The 21,334-nt window shown below is 40.7% G+C and overlaps 1 protein-coding gene across 1 annotated transcript in view; it reads right to left on the bottom strand.

Annotated features, from left to right (window-relative positions):
- LOC131393864 (zinc finger protein 596-like) overlaps positions 1-19,990 on the bottom strand; it is a 32,263-nt gene extending 12,273 nt beyond the window's left edge. Inside the window, exon 1 of the mRNA XM_058524854.1 lies at positions 19,937-19,990. Coding sequence (XP_058380837.1) covers positions 19,937-19,990 — 54 coding nt within the window. The remainder of the gene's footprint in view (positions 1-19,936) is intronic.
- Positions 19,991-21,334: the final 1,344 nt, after the last annotated feature.

Raw genomic sequence — 21,334 nt, 5'->3', positions numbered from 1 at the left:
TTTCAACCACTATGTTCCAGCATTATTCACAATAGCCAAGACTTGGAAGCAACCCAAGTGTCCATAGACGGATAAATGGATAAAGAAGATGTGGTATGTATAGATACACAATAGAATACCACACAGCCATAGAAAAAGACAAAATTTTGCCACTTGTGACAATATAGATGGACTTTGAGGCTGTTATGGTAAGCAAATTAGTCAGACAGACAAAGACAAATACCATAGCATTTCGCTGCTATGTGGAAGATAAACAAACAAACAAACACATAGATAATGAAAAAAGATTGATGATTACCAGAAGGGAAGTAGTTGGAGGGAGGCCCAAAGGGGTAAAGGGACACCTTTGTATGTTGATGAATAAAAACTAGACTGTTGGTGGTGAACATGATAAAGTCTCCATGGAAACTAATTTATAATAATTTGCACCTGAAATTTACACAACATTCTAAGCCAATCTGACCTCAATAAAATAATAAATAAAATGAAATTAAAGATGAACAAATATGAAGATTTGAAATATAAATTATGATTGACAAAATAAGATATATTTCTGGGATCGATAGCTTGATTGTTAGGGTAGTGATCCTATGGTACTTTCAATAAAATGTTAAGAATTTATTTACTATTCATAGAAAATGGAAAGGCAAATTTATTCTCTGTTAGTGGTGAAATAAAAAAAAAGTATTACTACATAGTAAATTATTCCACTTGTATGTCTTTCACAATTGATATATGCATTTGAATGGAATTCTTACGGTTGTTGAAATAGGCTCTTCTGGCTTAAAATTCTTTTCCCCAAGAGGAAATCATTAAACCATGGGAAATAGTAAGGGTTCAATTGTATCTGAGGACATTTTGGTTATTTTTCTAAAAATACTTGGCTATCCTATTAGGTCATGCATGTCAATTCCTTCTCCCATGCTCATTAAAGATTATTTCAAATCTTTGCTATCACCATCCAATCTCCACAGACTCATCTTTTCTCTCATATTTATCAGATGGTTTGTAAACTATTTAACAAATGAAATTGATAATTCTGGATGTAGATACGTTCAACCACTAGATGTAAAGTATTTCTGCATGTTCATTCATTGTTTATACCACCTTCCACATAACAGGAAAGGAATTACCTTTAATCTCAGCTAGGTCATTAATTTCTAGGTTTGTGTTCAGTTCCTATTCTCTCCTGCCATATCATGAATTGGAAGTTATAATTTAAAACATATACACTTTAAAATCAACTACTGCCTCTCATTCTGATCCTTCCTCTCAGCCTTTAAAATGTTATAGTATCACTCAACCTGAAATGTGAATTGAAAAAATACAAAGAAACAAAAGACTTTGAACTCCTCTAATTGCCAGTTTCCCCCTCTCCTCTCCTTTTAAATCCAAGTTGACGGTAGAGTCCATTCACCAATATTTCTTCTCATCCCACACCAATCTGAATTTTTCCCCGTTAATTCATGCATCTCATCATTGCTGACAACACTAATGATCTAACCAACAAAAAAATCTCATGAGTTGTCATCGGTGTATATGTTGTTTTCAACTTCAGCAGAATTTCATTCCTACTGCTCATGAGTCCTATTTTCCCTGGAATCTTTTCACTGTTGTCATGGTCTTAGGTCCCAGAGAACAGAAGAGATGGAGTTTACTGTGCTGGATGTTTATTAGGGAGTGATCTTGAGATGAACTTCTTTGGATAGGATGGGGAGGAAGGAACACATGCTGAGGGAGAAGTCTAGCTGCAATGCAGCCTTACAGCATCCTCCGACCCCACAGTTTGCCATAGAACCAGCATGACCCATTATATTTGTCCTAAATTGAACCAAAGTGGTCCTACCTCTATCAATCATTACATGCCAGACACTCTGGGGAGTGTGTCACCATGCGGCAGGGGGCTCTTTGCACTGAGTCAATCCCAGCATGTGCTGACAAAGTCCTCCAGGGAGCCCTAGGGTGGATCTGCCCTCCTATGTCACACCCTGCAGATCAGAGAGTAGTGAGGATGATATCCTACAAAGCTCTGGCCCAAAGAGGCAAATCTAGATGTCTGAACTTTGTGGGCCTGGCTAGTGCAGATGGTAGCAATGCAGGCAGTATATGAGACAGGTGACATGACACTGGGGGCTAAGTGTTTGCACTAAGTGGTGCTTCTGTGCACCAGGTGCGGATCAGGACACGTAGCTGCCTTCCTTGCACGTAGCTGCACCCTGTCAGCTAGCTGTCCTTCCTCCTTAAAGCCGGTGGATGTCTTATGGTGGTCCCTCCACCTTTTCTCATAGCCTCTCCTTTTCTCATTGGCTCATGAGTTCTCAAATTCCTCTTGCCCTCCACTGGGTTGGATTGTTTTTCCTTCCTGCTGATAGGCTTGCCCTCATGGAACGTATTTCCCTGTTAAATCTAGAACGCCAACTCCCATCACCACATGAAAACTGATATTGTTACCTTGTCATTCACAGTGGGAAAGCTGTCTTCTGTACTCACATCTCTTTAGGTTTATCATTGTCATTAATATAAAAATTATAACTCCATCATAATGATCATCATTATGATCACTATTGCTGTTATTCATCGTTATTTTCATTAGTACCTTTTTTATTATGAATTATTTTTGTGGTTTTAGATATGCAGCATTAAGTATTATTTCTCTATAGACAAGTGATTCCTCCTCTACCACATGGTATTTGTTCTTCTGTAGAGCATCTTGAAATACTCCAAATTGGCCTCCAGAAGCAGGACAAACCCTTGATGCCACGGGAGCCTCTGGGACCATATCCTTTGCATGCATATGCCTCTGTTAAAATTTAAATTCCTCTGCCGTTCTCACCAACTGCTTTTTCCAGCTTAGACGCCCAGGGAAGTTGTCCTTACACCAACCAAACCACCACAAAATTATTTTAGTCTAATCGGAGGCCCTGGAACCAGTCTTTCCTTCTTGGAAAGATAGGAGATTATGTCTATGCCCATGTGAACATCCACAGGATTTCCTATATCCATTCAGGAGCCCTGGAACCACCATACCTAAAATGGAGGTGCAGGGATGGCTTCTTAGGCCTGAGACTCTGAAAATCTTTTAAGTCCCCTCAGGTGCCCAGGATAGGCTTGTGCAACACTGGAAGGCACAGAGAGTTGGATCTTTCTGCCAGAGCAACTGCAAAATTTTCTAAGTCATCCAAGAGTCCAAGACTGCTCATGGTATAAGGAGGAGTCCTCACGCAGAAGAGCTGATGCAAAATTGTCTATGTGAGTTCAGGAGCCCCAGAATTGCCAGTGCCAAAAACAAGGCCCAGGGAGGATATGTTAGGCTTTGCTGAGATTCTGGAAATATTGAAAGGCTGGTGCTGGACTCAGAGTCACAGAGACTGTGCACTCTCATCTTGTGCAATCACGAAAATTTCTAAGTCTTACAAGGAGCCTGGGAACCACTCTGAAGTCTCTGTCCTCCATGCTGGTATGTGAGCACCAAGGGTGACACCCTCCTACCACACAGGCTCATGGGATCCTCTGCAAATATCCTAAGTGATGGTGGAGATGTGAACTGAGAAGTCTGGAGCTCAAGGGTTGTAGTAGAAAAGATGCAGAATGGATGCCTGGCAGTGAGAGCTGAGATAGTGATGGTGGCTCACACGTCCATCCTAGACTGGGCTTTTTCTTGCCAGATGGGGACATGAAATCCTGCCTTGCTTGCGTGGGAGCATGGCCAAATCCTGAAATCTGGTGTTGTCCTGCTGCAAGCAGGACCAGCTCAGGGTCCCACTCCCTCTGCCCCACAGGCCTGTCCTCAAGGGATTTTCACACAATTCCAAGGTTGTCCAAGACCCTACTCCAGCCTGTTTTCTTTACTCTCCTGTAGTTCATTTGTTGCTCTACGTAAGATATCCACACCAACGGCTCTAATTCCATCTACCCCTTACAGCCCAATAGAGTTTCTTGTCAATCACTTAGGGGATTCTGTACCCTAATCTCCTTAGTAATTATTATTTTCAATTTTAATGTTAGTAGAATTAATATCGTCATGATCATGATTACTATCATAATTCATCATTTTTATTAGTACATTTCCTATCACGCATTACTTTTGTTGTTGATGCCACGCAACAGTAAGCAGTCTTTCTTCACAATGTGGGTCAGTGTTCCTGAAGTTGATTATGGAGGATTCAAGAACAGATATATCTTCACACACTTTTTCCCATGTCCCCACTGTAGGAGTTGGAGTCTGTTCCTCAGATGATCCTCCTGAGATATTGCATGTCCATGGCAGGGGTATTGGCAGGTCTATAATGATATGGGAGCTCAGGGGAGGGCTTCGTTTGTCAACTTCATCTTTTAGAAAAAATTTCTGCCCATCTAGTATGATTTCTTTGACAAAATGGTGTCTTTCAGTAGAGATGCTGGATTTCCTCCTCCTCTTCTGTTGCCTTTTCTCTCTCTGTTCCATCCAGGAAAACAATTTGTTATCATGCACATAGGGAGAGAGCTCCAGTCTTCAATCATTTAACAAACCTCCAAAACTTTTAGAAACTTCAATGTATATTATGTTGCTTAAAATCATAGACTAGAGAAAAATTGATAAGCAAAATGTGGTCTGTGTTTACAATGGAATATTTTCCAGCCTTGAAAAGGAAGGAAATTGAGACACATGCTACAAACATGGGTGAGACTGGAATACATTCTAAGAGAAATAAGCCAGCCACAGAAGGACCAATACTGTATGATTCAACTTACATAAGATACCTAGAGTAGTCAAATTCATAGAGATAGAAAGTACAGTGGTGGTTGCCAGGGTATAGGGGAGGGAGAATGGAGAGTTATGGTTTAATGTTGCAGTTTAGGAAAATGAAAAGAGTTCTGGAGATGGACGATGGTGATGGTAGCAAAACAATATGAAGGGACTTATACCACTGAACCGTGAACATAAACAGTAAGATTGTTAATTTTATGTCACATGTATCTTACCACAATACATAATGAAAAAACTCACAAGTCAGAATGCTCTATGAGTGTTCTGCCTGAGACATAATTCATTCTTTAAATTTATCTATTGTTCTTATGCAAAAGTGAACTTCAAATTATTTCACCATTTGCTCAGTGCTTGGCTAATATGTTTGTATCCTTCCCCTGCCTCCTGTGATGATGTCAATATGAACGCCTGTGTTCAGCATCCTTAAATAATAGGACGTTCATTACTTTGAGGGAGACTCACAGAAGGTAACTAGCTGTTTGTGGGCTTAATTGTATTTTTGACACGAAGAGGTGTTTCCTGGCTGCTAACCCCTAAAGGTAGCACACTTCATGTTTCCATCTGTACTGCCTGAAGATACACTTCTTTGAAAAATATGTTTTCATAAAACTCTACAAAGGTTTTCCTAGATCTAATATATGGATCTATTATTTCAGGAAGGAGGAGTATTGTCAGTAATACTTCTAAATTCTATTTTAATTGATGGAAACTATACAAGAATGCTACATAGTTTGGTAGTTCCAATTGGGAGTTTGACAATTTTGTTGAAAGCAGCTATTAATTCAAAGTTTTCCTATGATTTTGCCAGGATGTGCTATGTAGACAATCATATCACAGGTCAATACCATATAGTTTGGGGTTTTCTTACCAAGAGTGCACAATGCCATCATTCCTCATGTGTCAGTGCCCTGGCAGTGTTTGCAGCACAGTGTGGAAGAGCAGCAAACACTGTGGGCTCCTTATCTGTTTCTCTGTCTTGAAAGGCATGAAGTTTGCCTGAAAGCATTGTCCTTGGTAGAAGAATGTACAGTGTTTCAGGCATCTGTTTTTCTATTCATTTCTTAATCGTTGTGGTTGAATCCCTCAATCCATAAATATATGCATTTCTTAATTTCATCATATTTCGCCTAGAAATTTATTTATTTATTGTCAATTACAGTAAGAGACTTTCTATGCGCATACCTGAAATTTGAGAGAGCAGTGCATCCAAAGCGCTGTCACCACACCGCACACACAAAGGTGATATGAGGGGATATGAGGAGTGGGATGTGTTAATTCACTTGACTGTGGTGAGCATTTCCCCGTGTACCTGTGTATCAAATCATCACATTCCACAGCTTTAATGTATACAATCATCATCTCAATAAACCTGGAAAAATAATTTGTCTAATTTCTGAAAAATGACAAAAGAATAAGGAACTAAATAAAGCATTGCAGATTGCTGGCAAATTATGTTGATGACGTTATTTTGCATCCAATGCTGTTTTAACTTGGATTGAATAGTTAATGACCTGGTCCATTCATTCCTAAGTAAGATTGGGAATATGCAGGTACCTGCAAACGGGACCAAAGTTTGAGAGGGGCCCAACCACTCTAGGAGACAGGGGCCTTGGCTTCAGCAGGCAACAGGAAGTGAGTCAGAGAGGGCTGGAAATGAGGGGGGGAAGCTTCAGAGGGGCGGGGTCAGGGCTCTGAGCACCACCAGGTTAAACAGCTTCCTGCCAGGCTTCTGTGACTCCTGCTGCTCTCTGAACCATGAGCTCAAACGTAGGTTTGCGGCATCTCTCTTCCAGCTGGTATTGTGACCTTGGAAAAGTCATCTGAGCCTAAAGTGACTTACCAATGAACTAGAGACATCTCCAAACTGGACAGAGCAGATAGCGGAATAGACAAAGGAGGATTTTGGGTTCACTGGGTCTCCTCAGCTCGAGGCAGGCAGGGGGCACCAGAGGAGGAATTCCCAATGCAATCACGTGGGTGGGGACTCGCATGACATTAAAGATGCCTCATTGTGATGCGCCCGGAGCCTCAGCTGGGATTTGCCAGGCAGGCAGAGGGGGTGGGGGGCAGGATAGACGCCTGGCTTCCAGGGCCTGACACTGGATGGAGTGGCACAGGCTGGTTGAATAACTGAGAAAGCTGTAGTGGAACAAGTGCTCACTGCATGTAGCACAAGTCAGAAAGGAAAATGTAGATAAATCTTTGGAAAAAAACTCAGAGTCCTGTTGGGTGACATCATCAAAGATTCAGAATCTGCAAGAGGAAGAGAGAGGAAGCCATACTTACTACTGACAACCCTATATAGTACATTTCTTTCACTGAAGTGTGAATAAGCATGAGTCCAACACTAACCATTTATTCATGGAGTGGAACCAGCACAAAGCCAGTCTCCTCCTGTGGTGATAATAATCACTCTGGTCAGTCATACTCAAGAGTAATGTGTCCTTCATAGTGGCATATCCATGTTCCTCTGCTCTGTGGCTGCCCTCTAATCTGTGTAAGGAATACCTTCCTTCGTGCAGGCAGTTGGTAGGGCAGGTAGACTAAGGGCAGGAGATTTTCAAGCATTTCCTAAAGAATTGAGACCCAGGAATGGTTCTTTATTGTATGCTTCATTCTCTTAAGTGGATTTTCACTTCTGAAAAATCCAGCTGCCCTGAACTTTTATATCTCTCTCTTTTTTTTATTTTTTATTTTTATTTTTTTATTGATGTTTTAATGGTTTCTAACATTGTGAAATTTTGGGTTGTACATTTTTGTTTGTCCATCACCATATATATGACTCCCTTCACCCCTTATGCCCACCCCCCACCCCCACTGCCCCTGGTAACCACAGTCCAGTTTTCTCTGTCCATGTGTTGGTTTATATTCCACATATGAGTGAGATCATACAGTGTTTGTCTTTCTCTTTCTGGCTTATTTCACTTAACATAATATGCTCCAGGCGCATCCGTGTTGTTGCAAATGGGACGATTTTGTCTTTTTTGATGGCTGAGTAGTATTCCATTGTATATATATACCACATTTTCTTAATCCAATCGTCAGTCGAGGGACACTTAGGTTGCTTCCACTTCTTGGCTATGGTGAATAATGCTGCAATGAACATAGGGGTGCATAAGCCTCTTTGGATTGTTGATTTCAGGTGCGTTGGATAGATTCCCAGTAGTGGGATGGCTGGATCATAGGGCATCTCTATTTTTAATTCTTTGAGGAATCTCCATACCGTTTTCCATAGAGGCTGCACCAATTTGCATTCCCACCAGCTGTGTATGAGAGTTCCTGTTTCTCCACATCCTCTCCAAGAATTGTTGTTTTTTGTCTTGGTGATTATAGCCATTCTAACGGGCGTGAGGTGGTATCTTAGTGTTGTTTTGATTTGCATTTCCCTGATGATTAGTGATGTTGAGCATCTTTTCATGTGCCTCTTGGCCATCTGTATATCTTCCTTGGAGAAGTGTCTCTTCATTTCCTCTGCCCATTTTTTGATCGGGTTGTTTGTTTTTTTGTTGTTCGGTTGTGTGCGTTCTTTATATATTATGGAGATCAACCCCTTGTCAGATGTATGTTTTGCAAATATTCTCTCCCAGCTGGTTGGTTGTCTGTTCATCTTTATTCTGGTTTCATTTGTCTTATAAAAGCTCTTTAATCTGATAAAGTCCCACTTGTTTATTTTTTCTTTAGTTTCCCTAGTCTGGGTAGGCATGTCATCCGAAAAGATTCCTTTAAAACCAATGTCAAATAGTGTGTTGCCTATATTTTCTTCTATGAGTTTTATAGTTTCAGGTCTCACCTTCACGGCTTTGATCCATTTTGAGTTAATTTTTGTGAATGGGGATAGCACATGGTCCACTTTCATTCTTTTGCATGTGGCTGTCCAGTTTTCCCAACACTATTTATTGAAGAGACTTTCCTTTCTCCATTGCATGTTCTTAGCACCTTTTTCGAAAATTAGCTGTCCGTATATGTGTGGTTTTATTTCTGGGCTTTCAATTCTGTTCCATTGATCTGTGTGTCTGTTTTTGTACCAGTACCATGCTGTTTTGATTACTATTGCTTTGTAGTATGTTTTGAAGTCAGGGATTGTGATGCCTCCTGCTTTGTTCTTTTTCTTTAGGATTTCTTTAGCTATTCGGGGTCTTTTGTGGCCCCATATAAATTTTAGTATTCTTTTTTCTATTTCTGTGAAGAATGTCATTGGGATTCTGATTGGGATTGCATTGAATCTGTAGATTGCTTTAGGTAATATAGACATTTTAACTATGTTTATTCTTCCAATCCACGTGCATAGGATATCTTTCCATTTCTTTATGTCATCATGGATTTCCCTCAATAATGTCTTGTAGTTCTCATTGTATAGGTCCTTCACCTCCTTGGTAAAATTTATTCCTAGGTATCTTATTCTTGTTGATGCAATTGTAAATGGTATTATCTTTTTGAGCTCTCTTTCTGTTAGTTCATTATTAGCATATAGAAATGCAACTGATTTTTGTAGATTGATTTTGTACCCTGCAACTTTGCTGTAGTTGTTCATTGTTTCTAATAGTTTTCCAACAGATTCTTTAGGGTTTTCTATATATACAATCATGTCATCTGCAAATAGTGAGAGTTTCACTTGTTTGTTACCTATTTGGATTCCTTTTATTCCTTTTTCTTGCCTAATTTCTTTGGCCAAAACCTCCAGTACTATGTTGAACAGGAGTGGTGAGAGTGGGCAGCCCTGCCTCGTTCCTGTTCTCAGAGGGAAGGCTTTCAGTCTTTCCCCATTGAGTATGATGTTGGCTGTGGGTTTGTCATATATGGCCTTTATTATGTTGAGGTACTTTCCTTCTATTCCCATTTTATTGAGAGTTTTTATCATAAATGGATGTTGTATCTTGTCAAATGCCTTCTCTGCGTCTATTGAGATGATCATGTGGTTTTTATTCTTCGTTTTGTTGATGTGATGTATCACGTTGATTGATTTGCGGATGTTGAACCATACCTGCGTCCCTGGTATAAATCCCACTTGATCATGTTGTATGATCTTTTTAATGTATTGTTTACTCGGTTTGCCAATATTTGGTTGAGGATTTTTGCATCAATGTTCATCAACGATGTTGGCCTGTAATTTTCTTTCTTTGTATTGTCTTTGTCTGGTTTTGGTATCAGGGTGATGTTGGCCTCATAGAATGATTTAGAAAGCGTTCCATCTTCCTCTATTTTTTGGAATAGTTTCAGAAGGATGGGTATTAAATCTTCTTTGAATATTTGGTAAAATTCACTGGAGAAGCCATCTGGTCCTGGACTTTTATTTTTGACAGGTTTTTGATTACTATTTCAATCTCTTTACTTGTTATTGGTCTATTCAGATTCTCCATTTCTTCTTGGTTCAATTTTGGGAGGTTGTATAAGTCTAAGAATGTATCCATTTCTTCTAGATTGTCCAAATTGTTGGCATATAATTTCTCATAGTATTCTCTTATAATCCTCTGTGTTTCCATGGTATCCGTTGTAATTTCTCCTCTTTCATTTCTAATTTTATTTACTTGAGCCTTTTCTCTTTTTTTCTTAGTAAGCCTGGCTAAGGGTTTGTCGATTTTGTTTATCTTCTCGAAGAACCAACTCTTTGTTTCATTAATCCTTTCTACTGTTTTTTTGGTCTCAATATCATTTATTTCTGCACTGATTTTTATTATTTCTCTCCTTCTGCTGGCTTTGGGCTTTGTTTGTTCTTCTTTTTCTAGTTCTGTTAGGTGTAATTTAAGGTTGCCTATTAGGGCTTTTTCTTGTTTGTTAAGGTGGGCTTGTATCGCTATGAGTTTCCCTCTCAGGACCGCTTTTGCTGCATCCCATATGGTTTGAGATGGCATGTTATCATTTTCGTTTGTTTCCAGATAGTTTTTGATTTCCCCTTTAATTTCATCAATGATCCATTGGTTGTTCAGTAGCATGTTGTTTAATCTCCACATTTTTGTCACTTTCCCAGTTTTTTTTTCATGGTTCATTTCCAGTTTCATAGCCTTATGGTCTGAAAAGTTGCTTGTTATGATTTCAATCTTCTTAAATTTATTGAGGCTTGCTTTGTTTCCCAACATATGGTCTATCCTAGAGAAAGTTCCATGCGCGCTTGAGAGGAATGTGTAGTCAGCTGTTTTTGGATGGAGTGCTCTGTATATGTCTACTAGGTGCATCTCGTCCAGTTTTTCATTTAAGTCTACTATTTCTTTATTAACTTTTTGTCTGGATGATCTATCCATTGCTGTAAATGGGGTGTTAAGGTCCCCTACTATTATTGTGTTGTTGTTGATTTCTTCTTTTAGGTTTGTTAATAGTTGCTTTATGTACATTGGTCCTCCTATGTTGGGTGCATATATATTTATAAGTGATATGTCTTCTTGATGTAGTGTCCCTTTTATCAATATATATTTCCCTTCTTTGTCTTTCTTAACCTGTTTTATCTTGAAGTCTACTTTGTCTGATATGAGTATGACAACACCTGCTTTCTTTTGTTCGCCATTAGCTTGGAGTATTGTCTTCCATCCTTTCACTCTGAACCTGTGCTTGTCTTTAGTGCTAAGATGTGTTTCCTGAAGACAGCATATTGTTGCGTCTTGCTTTTTAATCCATCCTGCCACTCTGTATCTTTTGATTGGAGAGTTCAATCCATTTACGTTTAGGGTAATTATTGATATATGTGGGCTTAATGTTGCTGTTTTGTCACCTAATTTCTGGTTCTTTTGCATTTCCTTTGTTTCTTGTCCCATTTGTTTTGGACTGCCAATTCAGTTTGGTTGTTCTGTCTTATGAATCTTCTAGTTTTCTCTTTGTTTATCATATGTGGTTTTGCTTTGATTATTTGTTTAGTGCTTACCTTGAGGTTTGGGCAGAAAATCTTGTGTATGAGATAGTCCATTATCTGACGGCCTCCTATTTCCTTATACTAAGTCAATTCTGTCACTTTCCTCTTCCCCTTCTAAGTTGTTCTTGTTCTACCTTATTCTATCTTGTGTTGTGGCTGTGTGTTTACAGTGATGAGGTTAAATTTATTTTTGGTGAATTTCTTCCTTTGATCTTTTAATTTAGTATTTAAGTGGTTGCTAACCTATTCCGGTAAAGATCTACTATTTTTCTGAGTTTGTCTACCTACTTTTCTCCTTCCTCCAAGCTTTGTGTTCCCTTTCTCTTCTTTTTTTCAGGCCTGAGGGCCTTCTTGAGTATTTCTTGCAGTGGGGGTCTCGTGGCCATGAACTCCCTTAGGTTTTGTTTATCTGGGAGTGTTACTATTTCTCCATCATATTTGAAGGATATTTTTGCTAGATAGAGTATTCTTGGCTGAAAATTTTTGTCTTTCAGTATTTTGAATATATCATTCCAGTCTCTTCTAGCCTGTAAACTTTCTGTTGAGAAATCCACTGAGAGCCTGATGGGAGTTCCTTTGTATGTTATTTTTTGTTTTTGTCTAGCTGCCCTTAATATGGTTTCTTTGTCGTTGACCCTGGCTAGCCTTACCACTAGGTGTCATGGTGAAGGCCTTTGTCTGTTAATATATATAGGTGTCCTGTTGGCTTCGCTTACTGGTATTTCCTGCTCCTTCCCCAGATTTGGGAAATTCTCAGTTATTATTTCCTTGAATAGGCTCTCTGTTCCTCTTTCCCTCTCCTCTCCCTCAGGAATACCTATAATTCTTATGTTACATTTTCTAATAGAGTCAGATATTTCTCGGAGTCTTTCTTCATTTCTTTTTAGTCTTAGTTCTCTCTCTTCTTCCATCTGGAGTATATCTGTATTCCTATCCTCTAAAGTACTAATTCTTTCCTCCATATTGTCAGCTCTGTTCTTTAAAGATTCCAGATTCTCCTTTATCTCCTCCATTGTGTTCTTCATCTCCATCAGCACTGATTGGTTTTTCTTTATGATTTCAATCTCTTTTGTGAAGAAATTCCTCATCTCATTGAATTGTTTGTCTGTGTTGTCTCGTGTTTCGTTGAGTGTTTTGATGATAGCTATTTTGAAATCTCTGTCATTTAGTTTATGGATTTCTGTGTCTTCGGGGTTGATTTCTGGGTGCTTGTCATTTTGTTTCTGGTCTGGTGATTTCATATATTTTTGCATTGTGGTTCCTGTGTTGGTTTTGTTTTTCCTCATCCTGGAAATCTCTGGTTGCAATTTCCACCTGCCGCCACTGTCTGGTGGTAAAGGGCTGTGTAGTCTAAGCCCCCTGCACTCTGCCTTGGTTTTTCTGCTGCTATCTGCAGTTTTGTTTTGTTTTTCCCGCTGCGATCCACGGGTCCAGTTGTTTGATCAGGTCTGCCGCAGATCCCTTGGTCTGGTCTGTCACGGATCACTTGGTCTGGTCTGCCGTGGATCGCTAGGTCTGGTCTGGTCGGTTGAGCTGCAGAGTCCGGTTTGCGGGAAGGGGGGAGCTCTCTCTTTTGCCCTCTGGGTCCCTGACGTGGGAGGCTTCTCATTTGCCCCTCTTTATCTGCTCTCTGGGGTGCTCAGATGTTGATGGTAGCCCTGTGGCTCCTCTGAGTCCTCTGTGCGGGACTTTCCCACTGGCTGAGAGAGTGCGAAGAGCCGTGGTTTCCCCGCCGAGGGCCGCCCCTCCCCCCTCTCTGGGAGCCACGCAGACTGGGATTGCTGATCTGATGGGGAGGGAGAGGAGTTCTCCTTACCTCTCCACACTTCCTCCCGGGCCCGGCGCGTTCCGCTCTCAGATGTGCGGCAGTGTGGATCCCTCCACTCTAGCTTTTCACTGTCTGGGATTCCGTTGTTGGTCTGTGACTGTTGCTTTTGTTGTATCTTGTCGGGGGAAGAGTTCACGGGAAAGCTCACTCCACCATGATGCTGACGTCACTCTCTATATCTCTTTTAATGGGTATCTATAAATCATCAGAATGGGAAGGGCCTCCATGATTCGGGGGTTTTTCCCCAATATTTAATTATGAAAACTTTCAAAAACAATGGAAAAATAAATGAGTTTACATTTAACTCTTGTATCCCCACAACATTGATTCAATCATCATCATTTGGATGTACTTGCTGTGTACATATTTACTCATCTCTCCATGTTCCTCCCATCAAGCCACCTTATTCTTTATCCGTATCAAAGAAAGTTACAGATATCAGTAAACATTGCCTTAAATAATTCAGTATGATATTATTAGAGATCAATATTATTATAGCTTATGTATTTTACTTACAATTTATATTTCTACTTAATATTTTACATTTTACACAAAATTTACACATATCTTAAGTGATGAGTTTAACAGACAAATGTACCTATTCACCCAAACTCATGTGAAGATACAGCACATTATCCTTCCCTCCACAACATACCCTTGTGCCCCTTCCCAGTCAATCGCCACATCTACAACAACAAAGACAACCACCCTTCTGATTTTTATCACCATGGATGAATTTTTCTTGCCCTAGAACGTCATAATAGTTAAATCACACGGTATGTACCCTGTTGGGTATGGTTTTCTACAATCAGCATAAAGATGTTGTGTCTATGTGTCATGCATTCTTTTCTATTACCAAATAGTCCACCATGGAATGAATTACCACAGATTGTTTATCACTTCTATTGACGTAAACCTGTTTGTTTTTACTTTGAGGTGACTATGAATAACATTGTGATGAACAAACTGGTGCATAACTTGTGTGGAATTCTCATGGCATTTGGAGATACTTCACATCACTTACTGGGAGTCTAAGGACCAGGGGGGAATCTTGCCCATGGTCACACTCAAGACCTTGCAAATCTAGGAAAGTCTCGGACGTTAGTGATCTGGGAACTGCTGTGCTCCTACCCCTGGCCATTACCTAGAAGGAGCCAGGTTTATAGGACTTTCTTACCCCATATTCTCTGGGTCACCATATACCTTTTAGAATATAAGCATTTACTCCCAGGGTAACATGAGATGGATAAAGTAGAACAGTTTTCCCAGTTCACCTTTAGCCTGGGATTTGGATATGGGCCTGCCCAAGAGAGAAAATAGATCAATTCTCTGAGTCAGTTTTTGGTCAGGATTCTCTGGAGAAACACAACCAATAGGGGTGTGTGCGTGTGTGTGTGTGTGTGTGTGTGTGTGTGTGTATGTGTATAGAAATGGCTCATGTGATTATGAAGGCTGAGAAGTCCCTAGTTCTGCAGTCCACACACTGGAAACCCAGAAGAGCTGATGTATAGAACCAACCCAGGTATGAAGGCCTGAAAACCAGGAGAACCAATGTTGTAGTTCCAGTCTGAGGGCCAGGAGGCTCAAGACCTGGGAAGAGCAGATGTTTTAGTTCAAAAGCAGTCAAGCAGGAGGAACTCTCTATTGTTAGGAGTTGGGTCAGCCTTTTTGTTCTATCAAGGCCTTGAAATGATTGGAGGAGCCCCCCTCCACATTAGAGAGAGTGAACTGTTTGATTAGTCTATTCATTTAAATGTTAATGTCATCCTCAAACACCCTCACAAACACCCATAATAATGTGTGACCAAATGCATGGACACTGATTGGCCCATTGATGTTGCTATATAGAATTAACCATTACACTCTCTGATACTTGAAGCTTTGGTGATGATATTAATGTCTCACCATGTTAAAATCCTTGAATGCCTTGCCAGGAATTTTATGTGGAGAGTTTCTCCAGAAGGAGGTGATCAATCTGGAGAATGAAGAGGTGACAAACCTCTTTGATTACAGACAGCCCTGAAGTCATCTGCTGAGATATGTGGCAAAGTCAGGGAGGGAGGGACACAAGGAAATCCTGGTCCCAGCCAGCTGGAGGAGGAAGTAGAGAGCAGATCAATGGGTATCATGAGGAGATCTCTAAGTCATCTCCTGGGCACTTACCTTCCAGAAATCAAACCCACCCCCTTGCCCCTGGTTGGTGATTGAGCAAGACTAGCCTGAGGGGAGGGGACAGTGGTTTCCTTCTGAACACTCACACCCACACCTGTGGACCTATAGGTTGGGCTCAGACCACCCACTAGGTGTTTTGGCACATTGAGTGGCTTCAGGAACCACAGCAGGTGTTTGTGAGACTCTGCCTGCTCCTGTGACTGAGGATGAAATTGACTGACCACAGAAATTAACCCAAGTCCAGTTAGACCTAAGCTCTGATGAGGCCCAGTTTGCTGCAAAATGGTGCCCCGGCTAAGCAAATAGAGTCCTCGTCTGAGTCGATCTATCCCAGGATGAATTGAGGATTGTCTCAGTGTCCAGTCTTCCTGGCGAGAGGTGGGGTCATGTTCTCCCACTTGAGTTTGGTCACTTGTGAACATTTGGAATAGAGAGTATACTCACTGCTCGTTTCTGCCTCAGGACTTAAGACACTGATGTCTTGTGTTTCCCATCTATTGAATCATTCTTTGGGGAAGTTTAAGGGATAATGACAGAATCTGAGACCACTACCATAGAGATGTCATGTGCAGCTATCCCAGAACAGCAGAGCCCAATCTCCCAGTCACTCCAGAGAAGTGAGTGGAACCATCCTAGCTTATGGAACCAGCACAGACACCACCTGAATCCCATGCAGGGTCCACATTTGAGAGGAGGCCTGAGAGTGCTAAGACTGTCTTAAATGTGAAAGGAAGCCAGGCTCACAAGCCGGCAGGAAAGATGAGATGGGAGTTGGATGGGTGTGTGTTCCTGACAAAAAGCATCTTCATCAGACACTGAGCAGAACTTCACTATCTTTCCCTGTATCTTAATCGTTTTTTCCCCCAAATTTGGAAACAGATATCTCTCCCCTCTCTGCCTTTTAAAATGTTGCCTAAATACCTAGGATTTCAGGAAGCATGATCAGAAGTGATGGTGTTGACAATAAGGCTTGTACAGAACCCCTTTATTTAGACAAGTCACAGCAAACTGGACAGACGTGGCAGTGACCGAGGTCTGAGTGGGAGGAGACTCAGTATTTTCCCAAAGGAAGATATTTGGCAGGTCACTTTCCTGTGTTTAGCCAATTGTAAGGGGAGATCATCAGAGTCTCTATTACACAAACCCTGGTGCATCTCAAGGTGACATTTACATAATATACAATGAGAATGATGACAACTGAGTTTTGTAAAATGGTTCTGGGGATGACAAAATAGGATTTTATGATATGACCAGCTTTCCTATTTCCCAACAGCTGCCCGCAAGACTGATGTGATTACTGGTGGCAGAACTTCAGAAGGGTCCTATTGTGAACAAGCTCTAGGTTTCCATGCTTTGTAGTTTAAATTCTCCCTCAGTGCTGCTGGTCTCTCAGCATATTCTGGTACTTATGACAAGGTGGCACTTTACATAGAGTGTTGTCTATATAGGAACGCTGTTTCTCTCTGATAACAGGAGGTTTCTGATACCTTGCCTGATTCTGTCTTTCAAATCTCAATTATCGTTTATATATATATATATATATATATATATATACATATATGTATATGTATATATATATATATATATACTTATTCTTGATTATTGGGCCACATTTTCATTCTCATTTTGTAGTTCAGATGTAGCACTCAATATTTGACTTGGCTAAAAGAGTAAATATGTATTTACATTTTTACCATCTATGTTTATTGATTTCTAAATCTTTCAATTCCTGAAGGCAAAATAAAGAGAACACTGTCTAACTAATGAAAATATGTAATTGATTTGTACATTCATATTAAGGAATTCATTTATGGAACTGTTTGATTATTTACATGGAAAACTTGCAACACCTCAGCTTCAATGAAGCATATTTATTCCTGGTCATGGTGGAGAAAGGGCATCTTCCAGGAGAGCAGATGGAGTGAGGAGGGCAGGTCAGGGTGGAAGGAGGGTCGTTCAGGAGAGAGAGCAGTGCATCCACTTCCCCAAGGCTGATTGTGACAGGGAGGCCCCTGAAATCCAAAGACATGTTGCTGCATTGTTTTGTCCTTCTCTAAGCTCAACCTCAGATTCACAAGTTGATCAGAATGCTTTCATTGTTTAAATAACTCTTACTAATTTAAGAATTTTATCGCAAATTACTCTATTTCGTTTTGTCTCCCTCCATGGTAGTAAATTTTAGAAAAGTTGGTTATGCCTAAATTATACTTACACTTTTTCTATGTATTCACCTTTCATGAGTCTATTTATAGACTATTTTATTTTTCTCCTCTAGTGGTTTCCTTACAATTACTGTCATCAAGGAAAGCAGAACTTTACCAATCCTGAAGAAGGAATGGATTTTCCACAGGTAAACCAGGAGGATAAAAGTAAATCAAGTTACCATGTTGACAAATAATATCTTAATATAAAAAGCAGCACAGATAAATGCATAAAGCTTTCGTGCATTTATCTTTTGAATATCTTCAAGAGAAAGTTTCTATCTTGACTTTTAAAAATCTTTCCTGAACCCTCCCTCCATTTTCCTGCTCACACTGTGTTCCTCACTACCTTTCACTTCAGGCTCCCTTCAGACAGATTGTCCTAGGATGGGGGACCTATATTCCTATTTCTATTTCCAAGTGCATGTCTGGGTAGCTTCCTTCCTCCATTTGTTCTAACAGTTGGTTCACTTGTGTTCCCGGTTTTTGTCTTCTTTTCTCATTCTTGTCCCATCTTCTCCCTCAGTGTGTAATTTAGCTGGAGGAAATTTATCACTGAGTTAAAGCAATCACAAAACTATATATTTATTTTTACTTACAAATTGTAAAAGATGTCATCATCTCTCCATGCATGACATCAAATTGAGGAGATTTTCATAACCATGGGATATTTTACATAGTATATAAATTTTCGTACTGAAATTGATTCATGCACTTATTTCTAAACATCTATATGGATTGCTTCATCGTTTTCTTGCCTTAAGCGATGGCTTCTTTGATTCTCATAGGACAAGAGGGCTTTTCTCAGAGGCTGTAGGTGGGAGACAGTTCAGTTCTGTGGTAGTTAGATAGGAGATTGACTTCATAAGCAGGATGCGTACATCTCCTAACTTGCTCTTATAGATGAAGAGAAAATAATAGATACTTTTTTCTAGTAAAAATAGAATATACATTAATGAATATTTCAACACAGTGATATATATGTTCTTATATATAATACCCTTTATCTGTAGCATTCCTTTAAGACTAAAGATTCTGGGCTGGCCCCGTGCCTTAGCGGTTAAGTGCACGTGCTCCACTGCTGGCGGCCCGGTTCGGATCCCGGGCACGCACCGACGCAGCACTTCTCTGGCCATGCTGAGGCCGCATCCCAAATACAGCAACTAGAAGGATGTGCAGCTATGACATACAACTATCTACTGGGGCTTTGGGGGGAAAAATAAATAAATAAATAAATAAAATTAAAAAAAAAGACTGAAGATTCCATGTCTCCATGGTTTCTTGTATTTATTGAAATCCTATATTGATTTAGTTTTAATTCTTGAGAGACTCCATCAGTGTCTCCAATCACTCTGTTTCTTAGTTTCATTAACTGCTGGATATTTTCGTATACATTTTGCTAGATGGGGACCCTGTCCTCTCAGTTGTGTCAGGTAATGTTTGAGTAGTTTTCCATATCCTATTCCTTCTAATGGCAGGCCAACAGATGCTTGAGTTTGTTGAGGTGGCTCCCTATGCAATTATTGTCTCATGTTCTGCCTCAGTGTGTAATTACATTTGGGATACTAATGACAAATTTTGCATTCCTTGATAAACATACTTTTATTCGGCTAAACCATTACAATATTGAACAAATTATAATCTGTTTAATGGTATCATTAAACAAAATGGACACTGGTCCACTGAACTGTCTGAACTATCCATAATGGAGTTAAATATTTATCACATACAATTATAAATTGACTTAAAAATCACTTATAATTGAAAAAAATAAGAGTTTGGTAAGTCAGTGACATTGATGGAAATGGAACTTGGCTGTATTGGGAAACTGAATTTTGACAAATTTACTTTACTCAAATTGCTTATAAACCATGTATTGTGTTGAGAAGTTACTCTTCCACCAGCTGTCGACCTCCTGGGACTCAAGAATTTTTCTAAATCACCTGACGGACTATGGATCCACTCCACCCTTGAGTAATGGCAGGGGAAGGCTTCACCTCCCACCAAAGCCTCCTAAATGTTTTCTAGTCCGTGTAGGTGTCTGGGAACTTCCCACAAAGTATGTGCATGGAACTCAGGGAATTTCAAAGATGCCCCTGTTGTACAAGGAAGGCTAGAGCTGTCCTGGAAGCACGAAGAGCACTGCCCACTCCCAGAAACCTAATGAAGGTCCGGTCCACTTCCGACAAGGAGACCAGAGCCATGGTGCCCGCTCCTGGCTGGGGCATCATGTGGCAGAGGGGGAGATCAGATATCCGTATGTGAGAGTCATGAAGACCAGAGGTCCACATGTGGGAGTCTGGGAGACCAAAGGACAGGAGGGCAGCTGGGCTGTGAGGATTGATGGAGTCCTGGAAGACCCATGTTCCTGACAGTCAGGAGGACGGCGCCAACGGGAGACCCAGGAGTGGCTTTGGGGTCATGCCTTCCTGTAGGCAATTCATCCAACCAGTCACATGGCTGAACTTCTGAAAACTGGTGAGTGAACTGAAGAAGCCTGGATAGGAACTTCTGCCTGCTAAACCTCTGCTCTAGGAATCTGCACAGGATAGACCATGTGACACATGGTCTCTAGGGCCGTGATATGTTTCTTGATGCTTGTCTGCCATCAGGGAGCACATTTCGTGGAGCCATCCTAAGACAATGACTCCAAACTCCCTCAGAGGTGCCTTATTGGTCCATTGTCATTCACTTAGGGGTTTTTCTGATCTGAATTTCATCTACTTGTTTGAATGTTAATATTATTATTAAAATTACTGAAGTCATAGTAGTCATTATTACTGTTTTTCATCATTATTTTTATTATATCTGTTCTCAGGAATCAATTTGTGGTGGTTGTAATAAAACACTGAAGTGATTTCCTTTGTGAAAGAAGAGTCTGATTTTCTGAGAATGATTATGGAGGGATCCCTGCAGGCTGATATTGGACTGACTTTTAAAAGCAGCTCCCTTCCTCCAGGGGCCCTACTTTGGGTTAATGGCTCTCTCTCTTCTCTGGAACAGCTTCTTCTCCCCTCTTCTCCCTCAGCATCTTCACACCCTCAACCCTGGCCTCAGTTCCTCTGTGCTGATTTCCTGCACTGCCCTCAACACTTCATCCCCAACCCAAGGCTGGACTTAGATCTCCCCTGGCAATATGGAAAGTGACCTTCCTAGCAGTTACCCCCAGTTTCTCTCCTCCCCACCCATGCCCAGGACCCCTCTCCCCTTCCTATGTCGCCTCCTCAACCATCATCTCAGGTCTGCCAAGGTTCCCTTGTAAGCTCCACATCCAATCCTTCCTCCAACCCCCTCCCATTTCCAGCTCTTCACTGACACACTTCCATTTTCCTGTCTGGTTCAAAGTCCCCAGGCTCCTGTCCCAGGTCACTTAAAATGGATTGGCCCCTCCAAAGCTTTGGACCCAACTATAGGTACCTGCATAATACCTTCCTCTCAGTCAAGAACATCCCCCTCCACAACTTGCACTAGCAGCCTTTAATGCTTCACCCACACAAACATATCCCTTCTTTCTGACACTTCAGCATCCTCAGTGCACCTCCCAGCAT

This window comes from Diceros bicornis, chromosome 29 (genome assembly GCF_020826845.1).
Source record: "Diceros bicornis minor isolate mBicDic1 chromosome 29, mDicBic1.mat.cur, whole genome shotgun sequence".
In the NCBI taxonomy this organism is placed as follows: domain Eukaryota; kingdom Metazoa; phylum Chordata; class Mammalia; order Perissodactyla; family Rhinocerotidae; genus Diceros; species Diceros bicornis.
This window is presented reverse-complemented; position numbering and strand designations above follow the sequence as displayed.